The following is a 22,567-nucleotide window of genomic DNA, read 5'->3' as shown; positions in this document are numbered from 1 at the left end:
TTACCCTCGCGAGTAAAGCCAAACACATGTTCTCTCATCAAAGCCTTACATTTAGCCTCTGACCTGCTGGTACTGTAAGACTGCAGCAGCTGTGTGTCGGCCCTGGTAGAGCTTGCTTTACATTCGATTATAAAAGTCACTCAAATGAAAAGTGTGTATGTGTGCATCAGTGGCAATGAGACTTGTGACATGTACAGGAATCAAACACCCATAGTATTTCAAAGATTTCCTTTTTACTGACCAGATGTATACATGTTTGATAATAAAAAATAAAAAAAACAACACTGGATGGCTCAGTTGTGAGAGTACAGTTCCTTCATTTAAATGTTTGGATTTAATATAAATGCATAAAAGAGTACAAAAATAAAACATTTGTATGAGATAAATTTTACATAGGAAGAGGAGATTTAAATGAGTAAAAGGGTGGAAGAAAAAATCAAACCAGTTAAATTCAGTTACACATTCAATGATCACAAAAGAGTAGAAACAGGACGAAACAGAACTGTTTTAAAAAAAGAAAATAAAAATACAGAATGTAGTGTTTAAAGTTAGTAATAATACATTTTTTTGCTAAAACATGAATACATCAGGTATAAAGTGCATTTCTATCTGCATGACAGTTGTAGGTAGTCAAATCTATATACATATATTCATTGCCAGTAATGGTAGTATTTGTTCTACTGCAGCCCTCTGTGTTACCAATTGTTTTTATTACTATTTTAATTACCTTTTTTTGCACACTCATGTTTGGAAGTGGTATTCACATTGAGAGGCTATTTTGATCAGTGTCACAATTTCTTCTCACAATTTCTCGGTAACTGACACAATTTTATGATTCTGGTAAATCTCGTCTTATTGGCTGCTCATTAAAACACAGTTTGGAAACCAGATGTTGAGCTTTTACAAAGAACAGCAAAAAAGAAGAAGAAAGAAATAAGACGCAGGCGCATAATCAGCCACAGAACAGCTGTAGGAAATGCTGCAGCTCTTTCTGCATTAATTTCCATCACAAAAACATTGTAATTGCTATTTTTATAGGGGTTTTCAGTTGGGGGGCAGCTGGCATTCACTTAAATTCCTTGGTGCCAATTAACTTAAACTGATTATTTATTTTAGAGGAGAACTTATACATCAATTTGTGTAATCTGAAATATAACATGATCAGAATAAACTGATCCACAGACCACAAGACTGTGTTCCTCACAAATGGGATGCTCAATAAAGTTTGATATGGAGGAAACCTTCTAGCTAAGCCACGTCATCCCTCTTTAAGCCCCTTCACGCTGGGTGGGGCCTTTGCTTTTTTCCTAAATAACGGAGAGGCCAAAGGAAAAATCTCCAAAAATAGCTCTTTACTTTTAAAGTCCATTAACAAAATAGTATTTACACTATGGTTAGGAAAGTATACACTCATAGATATAATGGCACTTTGCACTAATATTTTGTTAAATCTATAAGTGGTGAAATGAAGTGGTGAAGGATGCAGCAGTGCTAGGAGCATGGTGTTTATGGTGAAGACTTTGAAGCTGATCCATGCACAAGGCTGCAGCGTGTCAGCTAGAGTAAGTGCTGTACAACTTAACACATGATCTGGTATCATGTTACATATCTGCGATGATGTGGTCCAAATCCTCAGCGGTGGCTCGGGAGGATTTCTGCAGGCATTTTAGTTGCCCTGTTTGGTTTTCTTCATCCTGGAAGGGAAAAGCACATTTGTCATGAGAACAAAGTAGACACGGGAACTACAACGTCACAATCATATGGCTTTTTGGTGCTGACTGTTAACGTGGTCTATATATTTGACACTCTATATAATAGAGTGTCAAAACACAACAAAAGATAAATGCACGGTAACTTGTGAGTAGTAAACACCAAAAGTGGAAATTAATGAGCATTTAGTCCAGTGGCACAACTCACGGCTGATTTCAGTTCCAGGTTATCAAGTAAAAACAGCTGCTTCGTGTTTAGAAAGCCGAAATGTTTTTGACTTGTAATCATGAGCTAACCATCTTAGCAATAATAAATGTAATTTGATTTCTGCATTCACTTTCAGTTGGCCGGTCAATTAGTGGGCCATTCTGAAAATGTTATGTCTGAAGATGTAATTTTGCAGAGCACTGATGTGAAGCAGTCTCAGGGCGATGATGCCAAAGGATAAACAGGATATTAACAGCATAAACACTTGGAACTCCAGTGGGTTCTTTAATTATACCTGCCACACTCGTCAGATACAAAAAGGCAATCATCATTTAGTTTACAAAAGTAACGCATGGCTTATAATCGTGTGCATTTCTACACATTACAAGCAGGTTTATGCCTCCTCCTCTATGACTGCATGTGTAAGTGGAAACACATTAGATCTGACTGATTGTAAACAAGCAACATGCACTCTACATGCGCTATTTTGTTATGCAGAGGGCTGTTCACGCCTCATCAACCCGAGGGCTCCACAGTCATCCTTGAGACAGGCCGTCTGACTGCTAGACTGTGGGCGGATCTGTCAGTGTGTATTGAGTGTGTATGTCACAAGCTGGATTAAATGCCATAGTGCGTTTAGTTTTCTTTACATGAAAAGACGGGAATCCACATGTGACATTCCAAAAACTCTTTTATCCGCCTCCATCGCACAGTGCAGGGTTTGTTTCGTTCTTTAAATAACAGACATGGCAACTTGATCCCTTCTATAAACTTTGTTGTACCAACATCTTTCAGAAAAGTGTCTGCTTCCTCAGGGAAGGAAGGAGACAGTGACTTTTAACGCCACCAGTCTCAGTATGAATTTAACTTGATTGTGCAATTCAGAGTTGCATAAGGTGACAACGAATCCCATCATATTACATTATTTTTACAAATTTAGAACGTTATCTTTATCTTTACTCTCCGATGTAACGTTTAATGCACTAAATGTCCTAAACTCTAAACAGTATGCAAGTGTGCAGTGTATAGTGTAAATATATTAAACTGCATTTGCTAGACTGTGTTCCAGTATGAATAGTGATGACCAGGAACAAACCTGTAATAGCACTTAAGAGCAGATTAAGTGCACCCACACTTTGTATGTGAAAGTGGAAACGCTCTACTCCCACTTGGTCATGTACCAGCATGTTTTGACTTTGGGTTCCAATATAAATTGGGCAATTGAGAGCTTTTACTCCCACAATAGTCTATTGGTAAACATCCAAATGCGCATTTGCGCCTTTGGATTTGTAGATTCTTTGCTTTAAATTTCTATAGAGTGTAAGTGAGTATATCCCACTTGTGCCAACAGATTTGTTAAAGCCAGACGGGATTGTGTATTACAGAAAAATGACCCCATGACTAAAATCTGCTGGATTTGCTGATACTTACTTGTTGAGAGCGTTCTTCAGGTACTGCTGCAGCCACCGGATCTCAGGGTTCACGCACACCTCCTTGTTTGACTTCAGCTTGGCACTGATTAGAAAAAGGATAAGATGAGGATAAAAGCTTGAATTATGCATAATCATTAACAGTGGGTATCTTAACACACTGTTATCAAACTGACTGAATTAACACTGACTTGCTAGTTTGATACTTGCAGCGAACCTCTTAACAGTAGTGCCTTAATTTGTAAGTGATGCTGCTACAGAAATTAATATGCATTAATATTGATAAGATACTGACCCTTAAGGTACTTTAGTGTTAGGTCAAATTAGAATATATTGCAATGCGCAGGCTACTTTCTAAAGCCATGATAGTCCTGTGGTTATTTAAAGAATGGGCTACAACCATATCATATGTCTCCATGTGGGGGACCATGCCTCATTTGGCAACAGATCTTGTTTTAAGTAGCTTCAGACATGTTTTATGTCTCTTTATGTAAACTTGTAAGATATGGCAATTTTATTTTTCCATGCTTCTGAAGTTCTAATGCAACTGACCCTTTTTCACCGATGTTGCCACACACTTTCATGTATGGATTTGCACTGCACAAGCTGTGCCGACGAATGCGATCTCAACTAAAGGTTGTATGAACAGTATGAAGAGAAAACGCTGCGTGACAAGCAAATGAGAAGCAAACCCAGTTACAAAACCCACGATTATTGCTTCCTGGTTAAAGAACAAAACTGTATCCAATTTCCACCACCTTTTCACATTCGCTCATACTCAAAAGGACCACTTCCTGTGGATGCGTCAGTGGGCCAGTTGCAAAAAGAACGACTTGTTTTCTGTGAATGAGCGAGCGAGTGACTGAGGGGCGTGTATGTACACATTCATGCATGATTCCTTTCTCTGGCTTGTCACCCTGCAGAGATTGATGGTGAGAAATGTCCGAACTAGGAGGAAACCTGTCTAACGTTTATATGGCCCAGACAGAAAACGTGCTGCCTGGAGAAGTCAAAAACAACACTCACATCACTTGGAAGGGGCAGTTGGGTGTGTGGATGAACCTAAGTTCTCGGATGTAGTTTCGTGGGACGGTGTTGACTGTTGAACGGCAGTAGCATCTCTCCACCAGGCTGATGGGCTTTGCTGAGAAAGCAAAAGAGAAGTTGAGTATAACAAAACTATTTTAAAGTAAAGCAAAATTTAAACAAAGCAATAATTCAGATTAGATTAAATGAAATATCATTCCTGTATGAAATGACATACACATAATGCAATATCACATAATTCCACCAGCAAATAAGATAAAAATACAGCAAGTCTTTATCCTATCAAAGCACAAAGTAAGCATGCACCAGCCCTCTGATTATGAACAAATAAATAATATGCCCCCTGCAGTGAAGTATACAGAGTCTTTTGGATTTAAAGCGTTTGATTTTTATCCCTCCATTCTACTTGTTTATCTCTTTCCTTGCCGAGAAGCCTACAGTCAACACTGCCAAATAGGACTAACAAATGACACTGACAGATGAAAATTCTATATTTAAGCTTTACAAAATCCAGTTTCTGCTCATCCCACACAGCAAACAGAGAGACTGAGTACATTATTAGCGGGGGTTTTACACCCACAAACACTAAGCTCTTTCAAACATCATTGTGTACTGTGTGGTCCCTGCGTGATGGATGTGCGCAGTTTCCATTGGAGCCTCAGCTTTCAGGTTCCTACACTGAGATGGTCACAGTTGATTAATGTGGAAAAATAAAGATAATCTTTTCCCCCCGTTTCGTTACGTCTAAAAGCGGCGTTGGAAATAGATAAAGCAGTCGCGCCGATAGAAGTTAGTTTTAGCCCAAATACCGTTTATACACAGTTGTTTTACTTGTCAGTAAATTGTTTTAAAGCGACACTGGCAGACTGTAAGTCACAGATGGTGAAACCTGCCCCAGTGGATTAAACTATGCTAATTATTTTTTACACCTGATTATCATGATAAAAGAGCGCAACACCTTCAAGTTGGGTGATTGATGTCGCCACGTAGGCTAGCTGAGGTTTGGCTTCTAGAGACTTCATTTGTGGCTAATTAAAAGAAAACAAAGGGAAGGACAAACACACGCTGATCACTGATCCAGCGGGGAAATTCCTATACGGCAAGAGCCACATGTGCAGCCTGCCGTGCTTTACGCACGACGAAAAATGCACTCTCCCTTCTTCAAGGAAAAAAAATGCATGAAAGATTTATGCATTTTAAAAAATGTAAATAAAAATGTAAATTCTCAGGTCCAATTTACGTTTTTCCCCCCTTTTTTTCCCACAGTATTTGCACTCCGAGTGCACGCAATTGGAATTTCTCATCTGATGTCGTGCTCAGATTTTTGGCAACTAATATTATACATACACACTGATTTACAGTAACTTTATTTAATGTAAAATAATTAGTAACAAAAAAAGTATTTAAAAAGAACTGCGGGCGTACTGGACCCCGATAGAGTTGCAGAACTCTATCGGGATAATTATTTATAGAAATACTATAGACATCCAGGGTCGCAGCTTGTCTGGAGCCTATCCCTGCTGTCTGGATACGCGGAAGAAATGATGGATGAATGGATGAATGAATGGACTACAGACAAGACAAGTCAACAGGTGGACAGCGTAAAAGCAAATATGTTGCTGATACTTCCCTCCAATACGCATCACAGCTGCAATACAGTCTAAACAAAATCTGAAGCAACATAAAACAGCAACCCCGAAAATGAATCCATACCTTGCGCTGGAGGTGCATATATCATCACCATGAGTACAGCCACGACCGCCAGTAGTTTCACATCCATTTTGCGTTAATGTCAAAGAGTTCCGAAACTGCTCAGAGTAAAGTCCAGAGGAGTTCTGACAGACGGGGCACCGGCGGAGTGTTAAATTAGGCACCACTGCGTCAAGCTACCGTAAAGAAATGGTGTTTCCGGTCACCAAGGGTCCGTTTTTTACTTTAATTTATGAAGTAATAAGGCATCAAATTGTAACAAAAATCACTTTCAGAAAAAAACACGTCATAGATGAGCCGTCGTTTTAATAGATCTGTGTTAAATGTTATATTAATTACTTTGTCGTGATTTTATTTTGTAGGAGCTTTTTATTATTTCCGGTGTTTTAGGAGGATTTTCGGATACAGCCTATTAATGCACGATAGACCCCCAGGCGCGCGCAAGTGTGCACATGCCTCTGACGAAAGTGTTTAATGAAAGTGTTCTTTTTTTTTTTTTTTTTTTTTACATGTCAGAAGACTTGGCAGTAAGCTGATTGGTAGCTGTTCATTTATTTCCTAAAAAATGCGGGTAGGATCCAAAGTGTACCTTCAAGCAATTGGCACGATTTCTTCTGCACTGTCCTTAAAGCTGCTGCTGAAAAGAAAGAGAAACATTTTTTTGTGCATACTTTTTTCATGCTTCTTGGTTTTTCATGTTATAACTGGTCATCGCAGGGACTTTACTGACCCTACATAAGTAAAAGTGGGAAGAATTTGCGTGACTATACACTAATGTTTCCAAAAGTAAAAAAATGTGGTGTAGAAAGAGCATACAACACTTTTGGCCTTTTGGAGAATGTGTGGGTGTATACGCCTAGATCTGAGAAATTTATTCCTACATGTTCATCAAATGATACCTTATACTAATGCGTTAACACCATAATTACCTTTTTAGATTGTTTAAGTTAAATACACACAACTGAACTCCATGCAATTCCACTAAGTAAATAGAAACTGCAGAGAACCAAAGCTTATATTTACACAGACTGAGGTTGTGTTTTGAGACATTTTTTTCAGAATCTCAGAGCAACATGAATAATGTGACTAAGTGGTTGGTTTTGTATTTTCTATTCTTTCTTTTTTCAGTTATTGCAGACATATCCTCTCATCACACCAACTGTGGGAAAGCAAACCACCTGCTGACAGCACACTTTATCATGAAAATGAGCGAGGAATAGAAGATGGTTGTTCAAGGAGAATAACTTTGTTTTGCGCTTATTTGAACTCTCTAGCCGGTATCGTAAGTAAAAAGGACAATTCCTCTGTTGTGTTAGCAAGATCTGCTTTATGACCAAAGTGTTTGTGACAATAAAGTCCTGACATAACCAATATTTACCCTTTTTGTAAACCTGTTTGTTCATAATTCTGAGACATTTTTGTTAAATTTGTTGCAGGCTGTCTGTGTTTTGGATCTCATGATGAATGAAGCCATGGATACCAGACGCACGGGAGGAGACGCACGGAGGGTAAAATTAGCTGACAGCTGAAAGGACATATTGACTTCTCTCACAGGCCACAAAGGCTAACTCCAAGCGTGCATGTTAGAAAGACAGAGTAGGCAAAAAGTAAAGAGCGTTGCACGAAGGCCCTGATATTTCAGTAAGCGTCCTCTCAGCTTGGAGTGAAGAGTTTCAGATCAAAGTGCTCACCTCATCAACCTTGCTTGTTCTCACACAGGATGCCTGACATGTCGCTACAATCTACAGGTTATGCTCACTTCACTGCACTTTCCTGTGAGCCTGCACAAACAGCAAACGTGTGCAGCGGGGTTTGCGCAAGCACATAGGCAAATGGAAGTCATTTGTCTCAAGCACAAGTACGTACACATGCTCTCACATCTACTCGGTCTATGCGCATAGTTCAGGCTGTCAGTGGGGGGCAACCTGTGACATGTCATGGGAGAGAAGTCAAAGCACATTCAAGTATTGCGACATTTCTCAACAGTAAGCAAGATTTACTTTCTTGGCCAGAGGTGAATGGACTATAATAGTGTGGTTACATAAGCAGATTTGGCAGAACATCTGCCCAATTGTTTAGTTTTTTTCACATTATCTGGCTGTGTTTTCCCGAAATGAAACTTTTCTTTTTTTCTCAGCATATGCAAATGTTTATAGAAACCCTTATTAGGGTACGTTTTCTAAAAATGAAACAGAAAAAAGGTCTCACATTTCTGGGGTCATTGAGTCGCATGATTGTAAATGATAAATGGGCTGATAGTTATATAGGGTTTTTTTACTCTGAGCACTCAATGCACTTTTGTTTCTAAACTTGTCTAAAGTTCACACGTTTACACTCACAGGATGTTCAGGATGTTGCCCAAGGATACTTCGATTTGCTCCAATCTGTCCTGACCTTCCAACTGGTGAACGCCGCGCTCTACCTCTGATGGCTATAGTGGTCGATAGTGGTTTGTATATAATGCACACACATGTCTACCTGCTATGTGTTATTCACACCTGTCCAGCATCCAGTAACTTTGAGTTGCAGCATAGTCTTCTGTAGCCCATCTGTCTGGTTTGGGAGGTCTCACTGTAGGGGTCCATCTGCTCTCTTCGTGAGTCGTATCTTACTGTACTCTCAAAGAATAAGGTAAGATGGAACAGTTAAGGTTTTTCTCTGAAGTTGTGAAGGCAGGTGTCCTCCAGAGTTTTTGTTTTTTTGAAGCCTTGAAAATGTCACATGTCTCATAAATGTCTAAATACAGTTTACATATTTATCCCTACTTCACATACATACACACTGTTTATTCCTCGCCTACTGTGCCAAATCTCCTGATCTCTAGTCTCATCAGCATAACACTTACAGAACAAATGTTTAAACATACTCATTTAAAAGGGGTCTGTATGCTGTTTATGATAAGTAGGAAAAATGCAAGTCTGTCACATGCCACTAGATTGTTAAACATTCCTCTACCATTATTCACCTTTAAAAAGAGACCATGTGGTGCAAGGGGGCTGAAGTATGGATGGCTGAACGTATTATGGTGGGGTTGCCAGTTTCCATAGATCAGACTGGTTTGAGAACGTACAGGCAGCTAGCCCCAGTAGGGAATCTGCCAGTGGTCCATTGAGGCTCTGTGAGGCTGAGGGCCTGCTGGCTCAGCCTTTTGTCTGGTTTTCTCTATGTCCTCCAGAAAGTCACGAGCCCGGTGCCTCCTTACCACCATATGGACCACCTCAATGGGCTGTCGACAAAGTCTTTAGCAATAGATGTTGAATCAATGGGAAACAATGCTCTGGACAATGGCTTTATTACCACTGGTAAGATCTTCTAAAAGCGCAAAAAGAGAGTTTTTCTGCTTCATTTTATCCAAACTAATAAAAGATCCACTCAAATAAAATTGCACAATTTCACTATTTTCTTCTAAGCATAATCCTCATGTTTGTTCCATCTCTTCTTCATTGTGTAAAGAGCTTCCTCCCTTCGTCTGCTAATTAATTCTCTCTGTTTTCTTGCTTCAAATCGTAAACAATCAGTGTCGATATTTATCATTTATATCGTCATCCAAAATAGTTTGGGAACCGCACAAAATTCTAAGTGCATCACAGTGCTGTCATGAACAAAACTACTTACATTTTTCTTTTTCGCAACAAACAAAACATGATTCTGCAGTACAAAAAAAAAATAAATGTAACTGTCGCCAAGACACCAGACATGACTTTCCTATTATTAAGTAACAATAGAATGGGTTTTGCATTGCTGAGATAGAGTAGATATGTTTTTTTTCCCTCTAGAATAACAAAAGAAAAGCTCAATTGACATTAAATGGATGAAGTAAATGTCAGTTGTGCTAGTTTTTATAGTTTCAGCTGTGAATTTATGCCAGAAAAGGGCACATGAGCCACAGCTGGTGTGGAGCAACTTGGTGGTGGATCCATAGTTTGACACCTGGTGGTGTCCGGCCGCGAGAACAAAAATCCGTCAGCTGCTTGTGTGATGTTCCCCAGGAGGAGCAGAGAAACAGCTCAGGGACCCATTAGCGTTCAGGGTAACGCTGCCGGTTCTGCTTTTTTGAAGTCGAGAGTGATGATATATGGTTTCATGAGGTCACGGTTTTGTAAATTGAAGAAATGTGGCTTAATTCTTTTTCTCTTTAAGCAGGTTTTTTTTTGATGGGTCAAAGAGATTTGTGACTCACTCTCACAAAATGCGATAAAGATAAGTCACCAAAGTTTTAGCTTTTGTCTGACCTGTTAAAGAGATCAGTGCGTATTTTGTTCCTTTTATTGTAGTTTCTCAACTCTGCGTATGTTGGAGTCATTGAACTACAAACTTGTATATAGACTCATTTGTCCAGCTAACTGTTACTGTGTTGCAACTGTACATAGACACACATTAAATACCAGGGCAGATACACAGACCCAGATACACTTTTTCTCACAATCGAAAGCTCCTGCAGTTTACTTTGTCACCAAAACTGAAAACCGCAACACAAACAATATGCCCTGTGCTTCAGCTCCAGCCACATGTTTAATTCTTGACAAAGACACTGACACATGTTCCCTTATTTAGCCCCCTTGTTTTCCCCCTTCATTTCTTTTTATCCTCTTTGGCTCCTTCATTAGTCAGTGTATCCTCACAAAGCTGATGTTTTTGGCTCGTCCTTAAACTTGATCCATTTCTGTGATAAAAATGGCTTAGAGGACACATGGAGTCAGTTAATATTTCATTATTCATCCATTCCTGTGTGTTATACAGCACAAGTGTTGCTGACTACACTGATTCTGTCTGTCATCAAGCAGCCATAGGTCTCCGTACTCTAAGGTTTCTGAGAGATGCTGAAAGAGTTGAATAAGTGTCAGAAAGAGCAAAAAGTCAGTCTAGCCTGATCTGTAAAGTAGTCTAGCGTAGGCTGAAACTGAGTGAACACAAAGGTGGCTGCTTAACTACAATAAAAAGACCAAAGCATTGATCTAAAAATATGTGTGATGCATTGTCTTAAAGTAACACAAGATGCAGTTGTACTTGTTTGAGTTTTTGCAGCTTATATTTCATTACCACAGTTGTGTATGTCAAGCTATAAGTTTACAAATCACTGCTTTTCCCTTTATTACTGTTCATTCTGCAAAAAAGTAATCATGTTTATCCTAAATATGCAACAGCGCTACAATGCTAATCCTTGAAATGTCCAGGGCTGAAAAAGCATTCAGCTCCCTAAAGTTAGCAGATTTTTCATTCTACTCTGACAGTATGATCTAAAACTATCCACTTCCCCACGGCTCCCAGAGAGATGCTTTTACATGTTTGGACTTCATATCAGAAATTCATCAGGAGCTAATGAGAAGACTGAGAAACATGATATTGGCTGAACAAAGAAAACACAATTTTGTCTACCTGCCAAGCAAACCTGCACATCGTCCAGGCTGAAAATAATTACCTGTGGAACAACCTGCAGCCTCCAGTCTCCCGTGCATGAATTTAATTTGGTAAGTGCACTGGACATATCACATTTCCTGCACTACAATTATCGAGGAATCGTAGCATAGTTTTAAAGAAAGTACTTTCCCCCCTTTCCTTTCGCCACTTCTTCTTGGACAACCCCCCAAGGTGCTTCTATTGTCAGTCCTCTGCTGAGCTGTAACACTGCAGCTGCTGTCTCTTTACTGCTTTTGCATGCACAGGTCACTACATAAAACACTTAAGCAGCATTTAAAGGGAGAGTTAAGGCTACAGCTGTCAGTCAAAACGACAGAGCAGCTTAACATAACCGTCACTTTTATGTGTTCTCTGTGTAACTTAGGAGGCTATAATAGTGAGTAGCCATGGAGCTCTGTGTTCTCGGGCTCGGAGCTGTAGCTGCAGCTGCAATCAAAAACCTATTAATCAGACTGAGGAAATGGAACCAGCAGAGAAGCGAAGACAGAGTATCTTGTCCTATTTCACATGGACAAATACGAGATATTGTTACATGTTATTCATCCTGCTTGGCGGCTTTGAAGTAATCCACCAGCCGGGAAATGGAAGGTGATTTTTCATGAAGGCATAAATGAACATGAAGGGGATTAGGTGTCCGCTTGTATGTGCATGGACATATAATCGCATGGGTATAAATAAAAAGGCACAAAACGACACACGAATGTATATAACAATATTAAAAATAGATTGTGTGCAGTGTTAGGATGTAGACAGAGCCGTGGAGTTCTAAACGTTCCTGGATAATTGTGATTACGTGTGCGACGTGTTTGACATGCTGGTTGTTTGGCCTGAAGGTATTTGCCTCTGCTACTCTGGTATTCTTAATAGGCCGTGTGCCTCCTGTGGGCTCACTAACAGCAGCGTGCATACGTCACAAATGTTCTCTGAGTAGGTGGCAGATGAATACGGGATGCAAATGATAAGAATGGTAGAAAAGGTAACCGAGAAGCACGGTCAACAACAGGTAACAAGAGAGAGGAGCAGAGGAGGGGAACAGATGATGCAGAGGAAAGACAAAGTAACAAGAGGTGCAGGAGAAAAATGAGCAGCCAGCTGAAGCCCCGTTTTCCAGAGCTGGCTTTTATTAGTGAATGTTACCACGCTCTGTTCCTCATTAACTCACCACAGCGTGGAGGTGCAGCAGAGGAAGAGTGGACTCTTTCCTGGAGGTTAGGCAATGCAGACTGAGTCTAAATCCATCCTCGAGACATCTCTCCACAAAACTAAGGTTACCATAACTCAAAAACAGCTTCTGATCTGATTGTTATTTCCTCACTGGGATTCACACCCGTTACTTGTGTAAAATATGAAATGAAATCTTAATCGGTGAGGCAAAGCTAAAGGAATGACAAGTCCAGAAATCTTTATTTTTAGCTGCCTCTTGTCATCAGTGAGTGCTTGAGAGAAATTGTGCCATATAATTTTTAGGAATTTCAACCTTTTCAGCAACTATAGATTTGCACGTTAATACTGTACTTTATCTGTTATCATTTCTCTTTACAGCTAAACTCTTGGCCATGGCTGTCTGCGAGTGCTTTTGGTATAATACAATGCTTAGACAAAATTATACAATTGAACTGCATTTGTTAGGTCTGCATTTTACAGTACAGTTCTGATGTAATGTTTTGAAAATTACGTTCTAAGAAAGTCTAACGAGCTTCTAATGATGGAAAATCAGCATCCTGGCTGCTTTCCTGGCCTACTATTAGGCTAATATTACCCCACTGGGATTGAATTGTGACAGGTCTTAACCTGTATGGGAGTACAAGCATGAAGGAAGTATCGCCTACACACTCCACAGCACTCTGAACAAAACCCACTCTGCAGAGGGTATGCATAATATTTTCTTATGTGCTTTGACTTTAGTTTTCTATCTAATAAGCAACAAATGTCTAAGAAAATGAAAAATATGCTGGATTCTTGTTACCTGAGCTCAGCGTTTTACCAAATTACTTTGGATTTAGGGCTAAACCCAAAGTAATTTGGTATAATACTGGTTAAGTGTGGTTATGTGGGCTATAAAGAAATTATACATGGCTTTGAATTAGACCATTATTAAGGTGCAAGGTGTCTAATTAGGGTATTGTGTTTGTTTACAGTCTAATAAATAATGTTATTTCTTGATGCAAATTATGGCTTTTTATGTTTTATTAGTGCACCATATAGTAAATACAAATTTCTGTATGTTTAAACAGGAATTTTAATGGGAACAGCAAATATCCCAGCTTATGTTTCTCTCTCTTATACCTGCTATGCAATTGTCGTGAGAATCACTGTGAAAGCTTGTAGCGCCGCAAGAAGACTACAAGTGGAAATCACAAATATTTATATTCCAAAAATCTTGTCCATAAACTACAAATTCTGCATATTTATGAAGCTACATCATTTTAATCTCAAAATCTCCCACTTTCATTTTATGAGCATGAAAAACTCCAGATGTTTTGGAACCAAATAGATTATGTCATTATTTTATTTTTTCCGCAAGATATTCCAGTAAATGAAAGCAAAATGAAAGTGATTAATTTTTGTTTATTGTAGCCCAACATGCTATTGTCATGAAGTGGAAGGAAATCCAAAATCCTGCAAGCAGAAGACATCAAAGGGATGTCGTTAATAGGATTTACACATATATACTTAGAGTATGATCATTTTTTTATGCATTTCCTTATGGACTTTTCAGAGTAGGTCAAAAATTTAGGTCAGGATTACTCAGCATCTTTTGTGTGAAAGTGCAGTAGCATATTCAGTTTTTTCTTCTTAATAATAAAAAATCACTATGATTTATCTAATGTAAGTGTTTTATCAGATAACATATGTCATATCTTCTAAAAAAGTTAAAAAAACAACAACAACCATAAAAACACAATTGCATAAGGAGGGCTGTCTTACAAAGCTGCAAAAGCATCACATACATGTAATCTGATTATGGGGTCTTTTAAGTAGGCACATCAGCTGTTCCAAGTGCTCTTTTCGGGTTTCTCAACATGTGGTCTGAGCACCTCTGCAAGCCTGACTGTTGTTTTTTGCTTTCAAAAGTCATAAAGTGCTCGCCTGTTACACACATGCATTAAAGAATCGGTGTTCAGGCAGGTGTTGCTAAACACTGCGTATAACAGAAGCCATCAAACTTTCATTGGGAGTTCATTTGTTTCTGCAGCAGGAACAGCAACAGGATTACACACTCTGAAGATCCCTCACCACTCCTGAATGAAAACAGAAAAGGCTATAGGGTGTCAGTGAAATAAGATGCCAGCACCATACAAAGGAACAAATGACAGATGAAAAATATAGTCCAATTTAAGCTTGTGACTTGCCAAACCCGCAGCGGGACGTCCCAAAAAGCTCTAACGTCTCCGTTGTTCCTCTCTAGGCTATTTTTTCACGGTGAGGGAAAAAAGACCAATATTGTGTGGTTTACATGGCTTAGCAGCTTGTTCACAAATATACCTCTTCTCTTCTCCCCCTTTCCTCTCTTTTCCTCATCCATCTTCTCTAAATTGTTCTGCAGCGACAATGACTTCACACTCCTGTAAAAGCCTTTTGACTGCACAGAACCGAGCGATGGTTTTTCTCATTGCACAAATAGTCCATCTGTTAAAAGGTCCACGCATTTGAGGACTATGTGAGCGTGTGAAGTGGAACCAAGAGAGGCTTTTTTAAAATTCTAATCGAATTCACAACAATTATGCGAGTCTGGAATTAGAATTAGCTTACAACTGAGATAGACCTTCGTGTTTTTCTGCCCTCTTTGTGAAGTTACTTCTATTAGCGTGTTTTCCCGGTTTTGCTGTATGACAACTGCATAAACACAGAACGGTTCAATCATGTAGCACTGCCAAAGCTATTGTTAGCTGCACAAACTGATGGAAAAAAAAGAGAACAGAGCCGTTCCCACACAGATTTTAAGTATCTATTGTAGAGTATCTGTTTATGTCACAACATCCACTCTGTTTGTTTAAAAAACAATGAGAAAAGCCTTCGACGGAAACAAAAAATGTTTTGTCATTATGAGTTTTTATTTATTTAATATAAACTGATTTATATTTGTGTGCACAGAGGTTCCCAGTGGCTTTGTTTCTGTACCCTAACAAGTCTCTGTTAACCCCAGACTCTTCAGACAAAAGCAGCTTTGTGTCTGAGCGCTGTATGTGCAGTGAAAAGGTTTTCGGGAGGTGAATGTGAAATAAGGTTCTCCCCTTTCTTCTTTTTCGACTTGGTCTTTCACTTCCTTACTTTACAAATGTATGGGTGCCATTACCAGGGAATCAAGGCCATTCAGGAGGTGCACAGCGGTCCAAAAGCAGTGATAATCCACTGTTCAGATGTTGGCTGGCCGTTGAAATGCGAGCCCACTTTGACTGAAACTGTATGTCTTTCTTTCTGTGTGCTGCTGTGGCAGCTATTCAGCAGCTGTGGCTTTCCCTCGAATCCAATTAAAGAGGACACGGAGAATAAAAATACAGAGACCAATCAGAAGAGAAAGAAACCTCTGCTTAGCCTCCATCTCACACCACTTTAGAGAGCTTGAGCTCTTTGGTTTTTTTTTTTTGGTCATAACACTCAGTAATGATCATATAAGCATGAGCCACTTTTGCCTTTATTATGTGGCAATGACAGAGAGCAACATGACTTACAAACACACTCAGGTACAAAAGCTGAGACTTGGAGCTATATGGCTCTAATTCTGGGGGTTTTCTGCAAATCTTAACTGCGCTTTAAAAGCGTGGGCCAGCAAACATGTGAAGGGTTTACTACAAGGCACCCTGCTGTGAACATACATGCATTAAAATGTCTGCTTTCCAGACCTCCCTAGCAATCACAGCAGGCCTCAACATTTAAATAATAATTAAGAATGGGAGCAGCATTTGGTTTGTTTCAATGGACAAGCCAAACTTGCATCATTAACATGTGGCAGTTTAAAAAATTGCAGGTTAGAATTTAGTACCTAAATACAACCCTCTGTGCTAAACTGTCTCCTTGATGCATGACTTCCTTTCTATATTTTACTGTGATCTTTTCAACCTGCTGCTTTTCCTCTCCTCGTGCTAAATCACTCTTATCAGAGGCTGGTTAGCAGGTCTGTGTCGTGCTGTGATTTTGATAAGAGATGTCTTCTTCCCAGGCCTGCAATAGACCACCATAAAGTGAGCCTTTATTGACTACCTGCTGTCTGTTGGCCTGGCCAGACCTGGGGACCCGCAGGGGGCTTCTGGTTAGTAAGAAGCTATCTTAAACCTTGTAAAAATCTGATAACATGAGAGGAAATTAAGGCTAGAGGAAGAGGGGGTAGAACCAACTTTTTTTCTGTCACATTTTAACACATATAGTAGTTGTAAAAGGATTAAACAGAGATAAAAGAAGCTTTTGAACTGTGGTGCAGGCCTGTGACTCTATATGTGACCAAATGAAATAATACAGAGCTACATGGGTGAATGGTTAATTATCTGCTGTGTTTCTTAGCAAGAAGAGACTGGTTGTTAAATGGGATCTCTGGTGTTTGCAACACTGTAATGATTGAGTGTGTTAATTAAACCTGAAATTATAATGTGAACATTTGTGTTTGGGTAATCTCCTTGTACTCATTATTGCTAAGAGTCAAATGAGAAGACCGATACCACCTGCTATCCGTCAACTATGATCCTGCAGCCAGCAGCAAGTTGGCTTGACTAAAGGACTGGAAGCAGCAGAAAAGAGCAGCTCTGATTCTGTCCAAAAGTAACATAGTTCACCTTTCTACACCTCGGTAGCTGCCTAATTTTATGTTTGTTTAATCATCTTCTTTCTTTTTTCTTTTGGCTTGTCCATTTAGAAATGGCCAAAGCAGATCATCTGTCTCCGTCTCACCCTATCGCTTGCATCCTCCTCTGTCACACCAATCCTCTGCATGTCCTCCTTCAATGCATCCATGAATTATCCATGTGGTCTTTCTCTTTTCCTCCTGCCTGACAGCTACAGATTCAACACCCTTTGTTTAATACATACACGATCCCGCCTCTGCGTATACCCAAACCGCCCCAGCCGTTCCTCTCTGATTTTGGCTCCAACCTGAGCAACCTGAGCTGTTCCTCAGCCACATCTCCTTTTTGTTAGTGTCACAATCGCCAAAGCATACATCATAGCAGGGCTCACTACCACCTTGTAAACCTTTCCTTTCATTCACTTGCTGCTATCCTTCTGCCACACATCTCCCTTGACACTCATCTCCCCCCACTCCACCCCGTCCTGCACTCTTTTCTTCACCTCGCTTGTGCAATGCCCGTCGTTTTGGATGGTTGATCCCAGGTATTTACGTCAGGTATCTACTCCTTTCACCTCTCATTTACACACAGGCTTCTGCTGACTTTCACTCATGACGCCACCTCTCCAGACTCTCTTTTACTGGATCTCTTTTCACACTGCAGGTCACAATGTTGTCTGTTTAAATCAGATAAAAAATTAAAAACAAACTTAATTTTGCTGGGGGCCATGGATCAGTAAATCCCTAGTTGACTGTTTCTACTTATTACAAAAAGCTTCTGGCTGTAGGTTTATATTTTTACAGATAAATTTTCATTTGGCTCTTGATGTGGAGCTGTTACTTTATATTGTAAGTATACGGGACATACAATGGAGAATGGAGTCATAGTTCCATTCATAATCTTACCATAATTACCAAATCCCTCTTTCATCAGAATAGGCATAAAAATCATTTTGATAAAGGCATGACGGCTTCTTCTGTAAGAAATTAGGAAACTTCCTTTATTCTGGTTCCATGTTTGCGGTCGAGACTCTACTTGGCAGTTTCTGCTGTTCTGAAATATTAAGTGTCCCATCCATGCATTTCATTTCTAGGTTTTAAACTCTATCTCGATTGGCATGTCTGTCGGACGTCTGCCACAGGGCCCTAGTATGATATGTTAGTGATACTCCCTGAGGGTAAATAGTTCATATTTGCGCAGCTGGACCAGGCTGCTTAGAAAGACATAGAAGACAACTAAACAATGTTAATTTAGACCCTATTAACGTTCTACTTCAGTTCGCGTTGAGGGAGATAGTTTCGACTCCTAACAAACACAGAGGGCAGCATTTGTTTCTTATTGAGGTGATCTTTCCTCCATGAAATCAGAATCTCCACGCTGGACTCGGCCACACATTTTTTTAGGATGAAAAAAAAAACAATGCTCGAACTTCAGTTTGTTCTTTCACGCTCAAATATTTGCCCACATGTCAAGCTGTGAGTGGTTAAGCATCTGAGGCAGGACTGTTTTTGTCTGCATGTGTTATGATATTGTGGAAGAGGTAATTATTTTTCCCTTTAATTGAATCTGTCTGTGGCTTAATGGAGTGATCCTGTTGGATTAGGCTGGTTTCCTGTCCCACCTTGTTCTCTCAGTTACATGCACTCCACTCAAGTGGTTATGGCTTATACTGTAAACGAGGTTCTTTAAGACAAATGCCATCGAAATGTAGCCTTCACACAGATAAAGACTGAGGCTGGAATCAGACATATAAACCTAGCTCATTGCTTAGTGATGCTGGTTAAATGGGCTCTGCAGGAGACCAAAACTTTGGTTTCTGTACATAAGTAACTATGTTCTTCTAGTGGTAGTTTAAACCAAACACTTGTGTCACCTAGATAGATGTGTGTGTATACGTGTGTGTGTCTGTGTGGGTCTCAGGAACAAATGCTTGCTGTGAATTTATCTGTCTGGCTTTCGTTTAGGCTGTGGTCATGGATTCCTAAGGGAAGCATCCCAAACACAGGGTCAATTTGTGGAACAAATCTTCTGTTTTTCACCTAAAACAGAATTGTTTGTTTCTCTTTGCATGTGGCCTCCGCCAAGCGTGGGCGATGATCTACATCAAGAGTTCCAACTTAAAAAGGCAAAAAAGGGTGGAAACAGTTGCTCATCACATGAATAAACTAGGACACCATTAAAAAAAAAGGTCCCTCTATCTGATTGCCTGTTTCCCACTTATCAGTGAAAAGTTGCTTTCTAGAAACAACAGCTGCAATTTGTACTGTGACGTATATTCAAAAGAAAATAAACATTTTGTCAAACACTAATTGCAATTATTGTGCTCAACATAAAATGGGAACGCTCACAGACTCATTAATAAAGTATGCCGCAGTTTATGATGTGAAGCAGTGTGCTTGGCCAATCATTTCTAATCAAGCTCGCTCTGTTTGTGTTACGATGCTGATAAACTGCTTTTTGTCCTGAATAACAAAAAGCCAAGAAAAATTGACTGCATAAAAAAGGCTTTGCAATCATTTCTCGCTGTGTTTTTATTCTGCATGTGACAAATCAGTTAACACGTGTTTTTATAAGACAATCCATGACCTGTGCGTTAGTAAGCGCACGTCTGGCACATGTTGGAGTGTGTGTAAGGAAAGGAGGGGCTGTCTGCAAGCATCAATGCTGTAACTGTTAAAAATAATGTCTGCATGTATGTTACTAAAGAGAATGAGTGAAACCCGTCATTTATTTTGCTCTGTTTGCTTTCTTTTCCTCTTGTGTTTAAGTGATTATTTAAATGTGTAATGTTTGCTTTGCCATTTTAACTGCGTCAGCTATGGTGTATTATATTTTATTCTAACTTTAAGTAAGGAAGAAAGTACACCTCTTTTATGGCAGCGTTCAGTCAAGATGCCAAAGCTCAGAACTGCTGACGGCAAACCTTCAGCTGTAATCCCACATCATGTTTGGATCAATCATTCATCTTTTTCTTTTTCAGCTGCCAGAGGCCAAAGTGTTAGAGGTGAGGACCGCAAGCATATATCGTTATTCGACCTTCATCAACCAAAGCGACCGTGAAATTTGGACAAGGTGCAGCATCGAGATAACTTGGCAGCTGCAAATTTTTTCCCAAACTGTGGTATGTGATATCGAATTAAACCTTCCATTTTCATTTAGGCCAACAGAAGCATCAGAGGAAAGTTATTGTATTTTTATTATAAAAGTATCCTATAAATCTTATGTTTATGCTGAAATTAAGGAGAATAGCGTTCTAGAAAAAAAGCTTTAACTGTTTTAAATAAGTTCAATTATAAAGCTAACAATTATTACATATAAAAGTTGCTATGAGAACATTGTTGTCATGGTCCTTCAGTCCTCTCTGGCTGTCTGCTCCAGGTTTGCTTTCTTTGTCTGTCTCCTTTAGTTTTCTCTCTCTCCTCTCTTCTCTATCTGTGCTCGTTTGTTTATGTCTGTGTTCATAGGCAGGTGGTTCCCACCTAAGGCCGAACGCAACTGCAATAATCAACCACCTGTTCCAGATGAGCTCATTCTGACTGTGTACTTCCTCTGCATAGATCCCTGGATTTCCCTCCGTGGTGTGTGGTGAACCAAAACCCCGAGTTTGAGAGAGAGAGAGTTTTACCTGTAAATATAGGATGAGTGGATTCCCTCCCTTGACCCCTTGGAGCATTATTCCCTTTTCGCATTGTGTCTGCAAATATATTTATTCACTGTAAATAAACAGTGAATCTTCCAATCTCCCCATTAACCTTGACAACTGTCACGTTAGTGTATCATTATACAAATAGTAATATGTAACTAAATAACACAATCCATGAGTACTTAGCTTATTTGTCTGGTTAATTGTGGCTAACTGTCAATGTGTTTTCTGAAATGTCAACTTCAATTCTTGTACTGAGAGAAAGTTTTGCACACCTGTAACAAATGCTGAAAAAGGTCATTATGATTTAATCAGTGATCTTCTAGATGCAGCTGTAATTTGGCACGTAAGGAGGATTTAAGAGTACATGTGTTAAAGTTGACAAATTAAAGGAAAACCACTAAGTGCCTGCCAAAGCAGTTTCAGCGTGCAACGGTGCTTATACTGCATGCCTTTTGAGCTCTACTTAAGGAATGGAATACCATCAAAAACAATTATCTTATGTTTTACAGATACTGGAATCAATTGCACTGTCTGGCACATTGGTCCAACATCACTCTTTCATACAGGCTGCCAAAGCCACATCATCTAATTTGCACATTTTCCTAAACCTTTGGGTTACTCTTGAATGAAAGGGGTGATTGTCATACTGGTAAAGGACATTTCTATTATGATAGAAATATTTCATCACAGAAAAGGGGGATTGTTTAAAACACTTTGATGTGCAGTAAACCTTTTTTCTGAGGGGACAAGTGTACCCAAAACATACCAGCAAAATCCCTCCCCAAAGCAAAACAAAGCCATTGGATCATTTCCCTGCTGAGCTTGTGTGTAAGTGCTGTTTACGTTGTCAAATTTGCTCATCCTCTGTACCTGTTGGCTTTTAAGTTTTTGTTTATTGCTCTTACATTTTAAAACTCAGGGCGTCAGGCTGGCTTTGCTGAATCGCACATCATCTGCCAACCATAACCCGATGAAGAGCAGAGGAAATATTAAAAGACATCAGGTGTTCATATCATTTGGAAAACTCACTTTTGAAAACAAGGAGATTTCTTTAAGGCAGGTGAAATTCAGAGGTGGTTAAACTGTTTTGTAAGCTCTGGGTGAAAGAGTAACTTAAATTGTATTTTCCTTTTAACGGAAACTACTCTTACTTAAAACATTTCTCTTATAAAGATGCCATTTGACAACCTCCCGCTGTACCCTTAAAGCCGTGCTTCAGTGACCATTAGAATATGTTCTGGGTTTCACTAACTCTCACTAACTTCTGATGTGTAGCCGGTTATTTTGTTTTGGAAGCAGGCCTGAAAAATGACAGAAATCCTGCAGTTCAGAAAAGAGAAACAAGGGTTACCCCTGGTGGGCATCCAAGCAGAAAATAATTAATGTAATGCCATCCACCTCTAGGAATTTACACCTTCCACTCTGGGATAACCAATTACAGAAACAATTACAGTCATCACTACTGAAGTTATTACAACAGAAACATGTTTCTTCATATTTATTTACATTTAGGGCATGCCAGGGTCTTGTGTTCGGTTGCTGTGTGTGGTTAAGTATAAACACAGACATCATGCATGACTTATTGCTTTGCTGAGTTTTTTCCATTTGGACAAATGAGCCCT

The 22,567-nt window shown here is 39.5% G+C and overlaps 1 protein-coding gene and 1 long non-coding RNA gene across 3 annotated transcripts; one reads left to right on the top strand and one right to left on the bottom strand.

The window, feature by feature from the left end:
* Positions 1-213: 213 nt before the first annotated feature.
* On the bottom strand, positions 214-6,243 carry cxcl12a (chemokine (C-X-C motif) ligand 12a (stromal cell-derived factor 1)). 2 transcript variants are annotated; one of them, XM_040001957.1, is made up of 4 exons: positions 6,108-6,243; positions 4,374-4,491; positions 3,349-3,432; positions 214-1,694 (listed from the first exon to the last, which is right to left on the bottom strand). In XM_040001957.1, exons 1-4 carry the CDS (start codon positions 6,172-6,174, stop codon positions 1,667-1,669), a joined length of 297 nt encoding a protein of 98 aa, XP_039857891.1. In that variant the 5' UTR covers positions 6,175-6,243; the 3' UTR covers positions 214-1,666. The 2 variants fall into 2 exon arrangements, with proteins under 2 accessions (XP_039857891.1, XP_039857892.1); XM_040001958.1 differs by lacking the exon at positions 214-1,694 and having other exon boundaries at positions 3,345-3,432.
* Positions 6,244-11,877: 5,634 nt separating this feature from the next.
* On the top strand, positions 11,878-22,275 carry LOC120715130. Its single transcript, XR_005691542.1, has 2 exons — positions 11,878-16,773; positions 20,280-22,275. It is a non-coding gene; the product is annotated as an uncharacterized LOC120715130 (long non-coding RNA).
* Positions 22,276-22,567: the final 292 nt, after the last annotated feature.

This window comes from Simochromis diagramma, unplaced genomic scaffold (assembly GCF_900408965.1).
Source record: "Simochromis diagramma unplaced genomic scaffold, fSimDia1.1 OVJJ01000421.1, whole genome shotgun sequence".
In the NCBI taxonomy this organism is placed as follows: domain Eukaryota; kingdom Metazoa; phylum Chordata; class Actinopteri; order Cichliformes; family Cichlidae; genus Simochromis; species Simochromis diagramma.
This window is presented reverse-complemented; position numbering and strand designations above follow the sequence as displayed.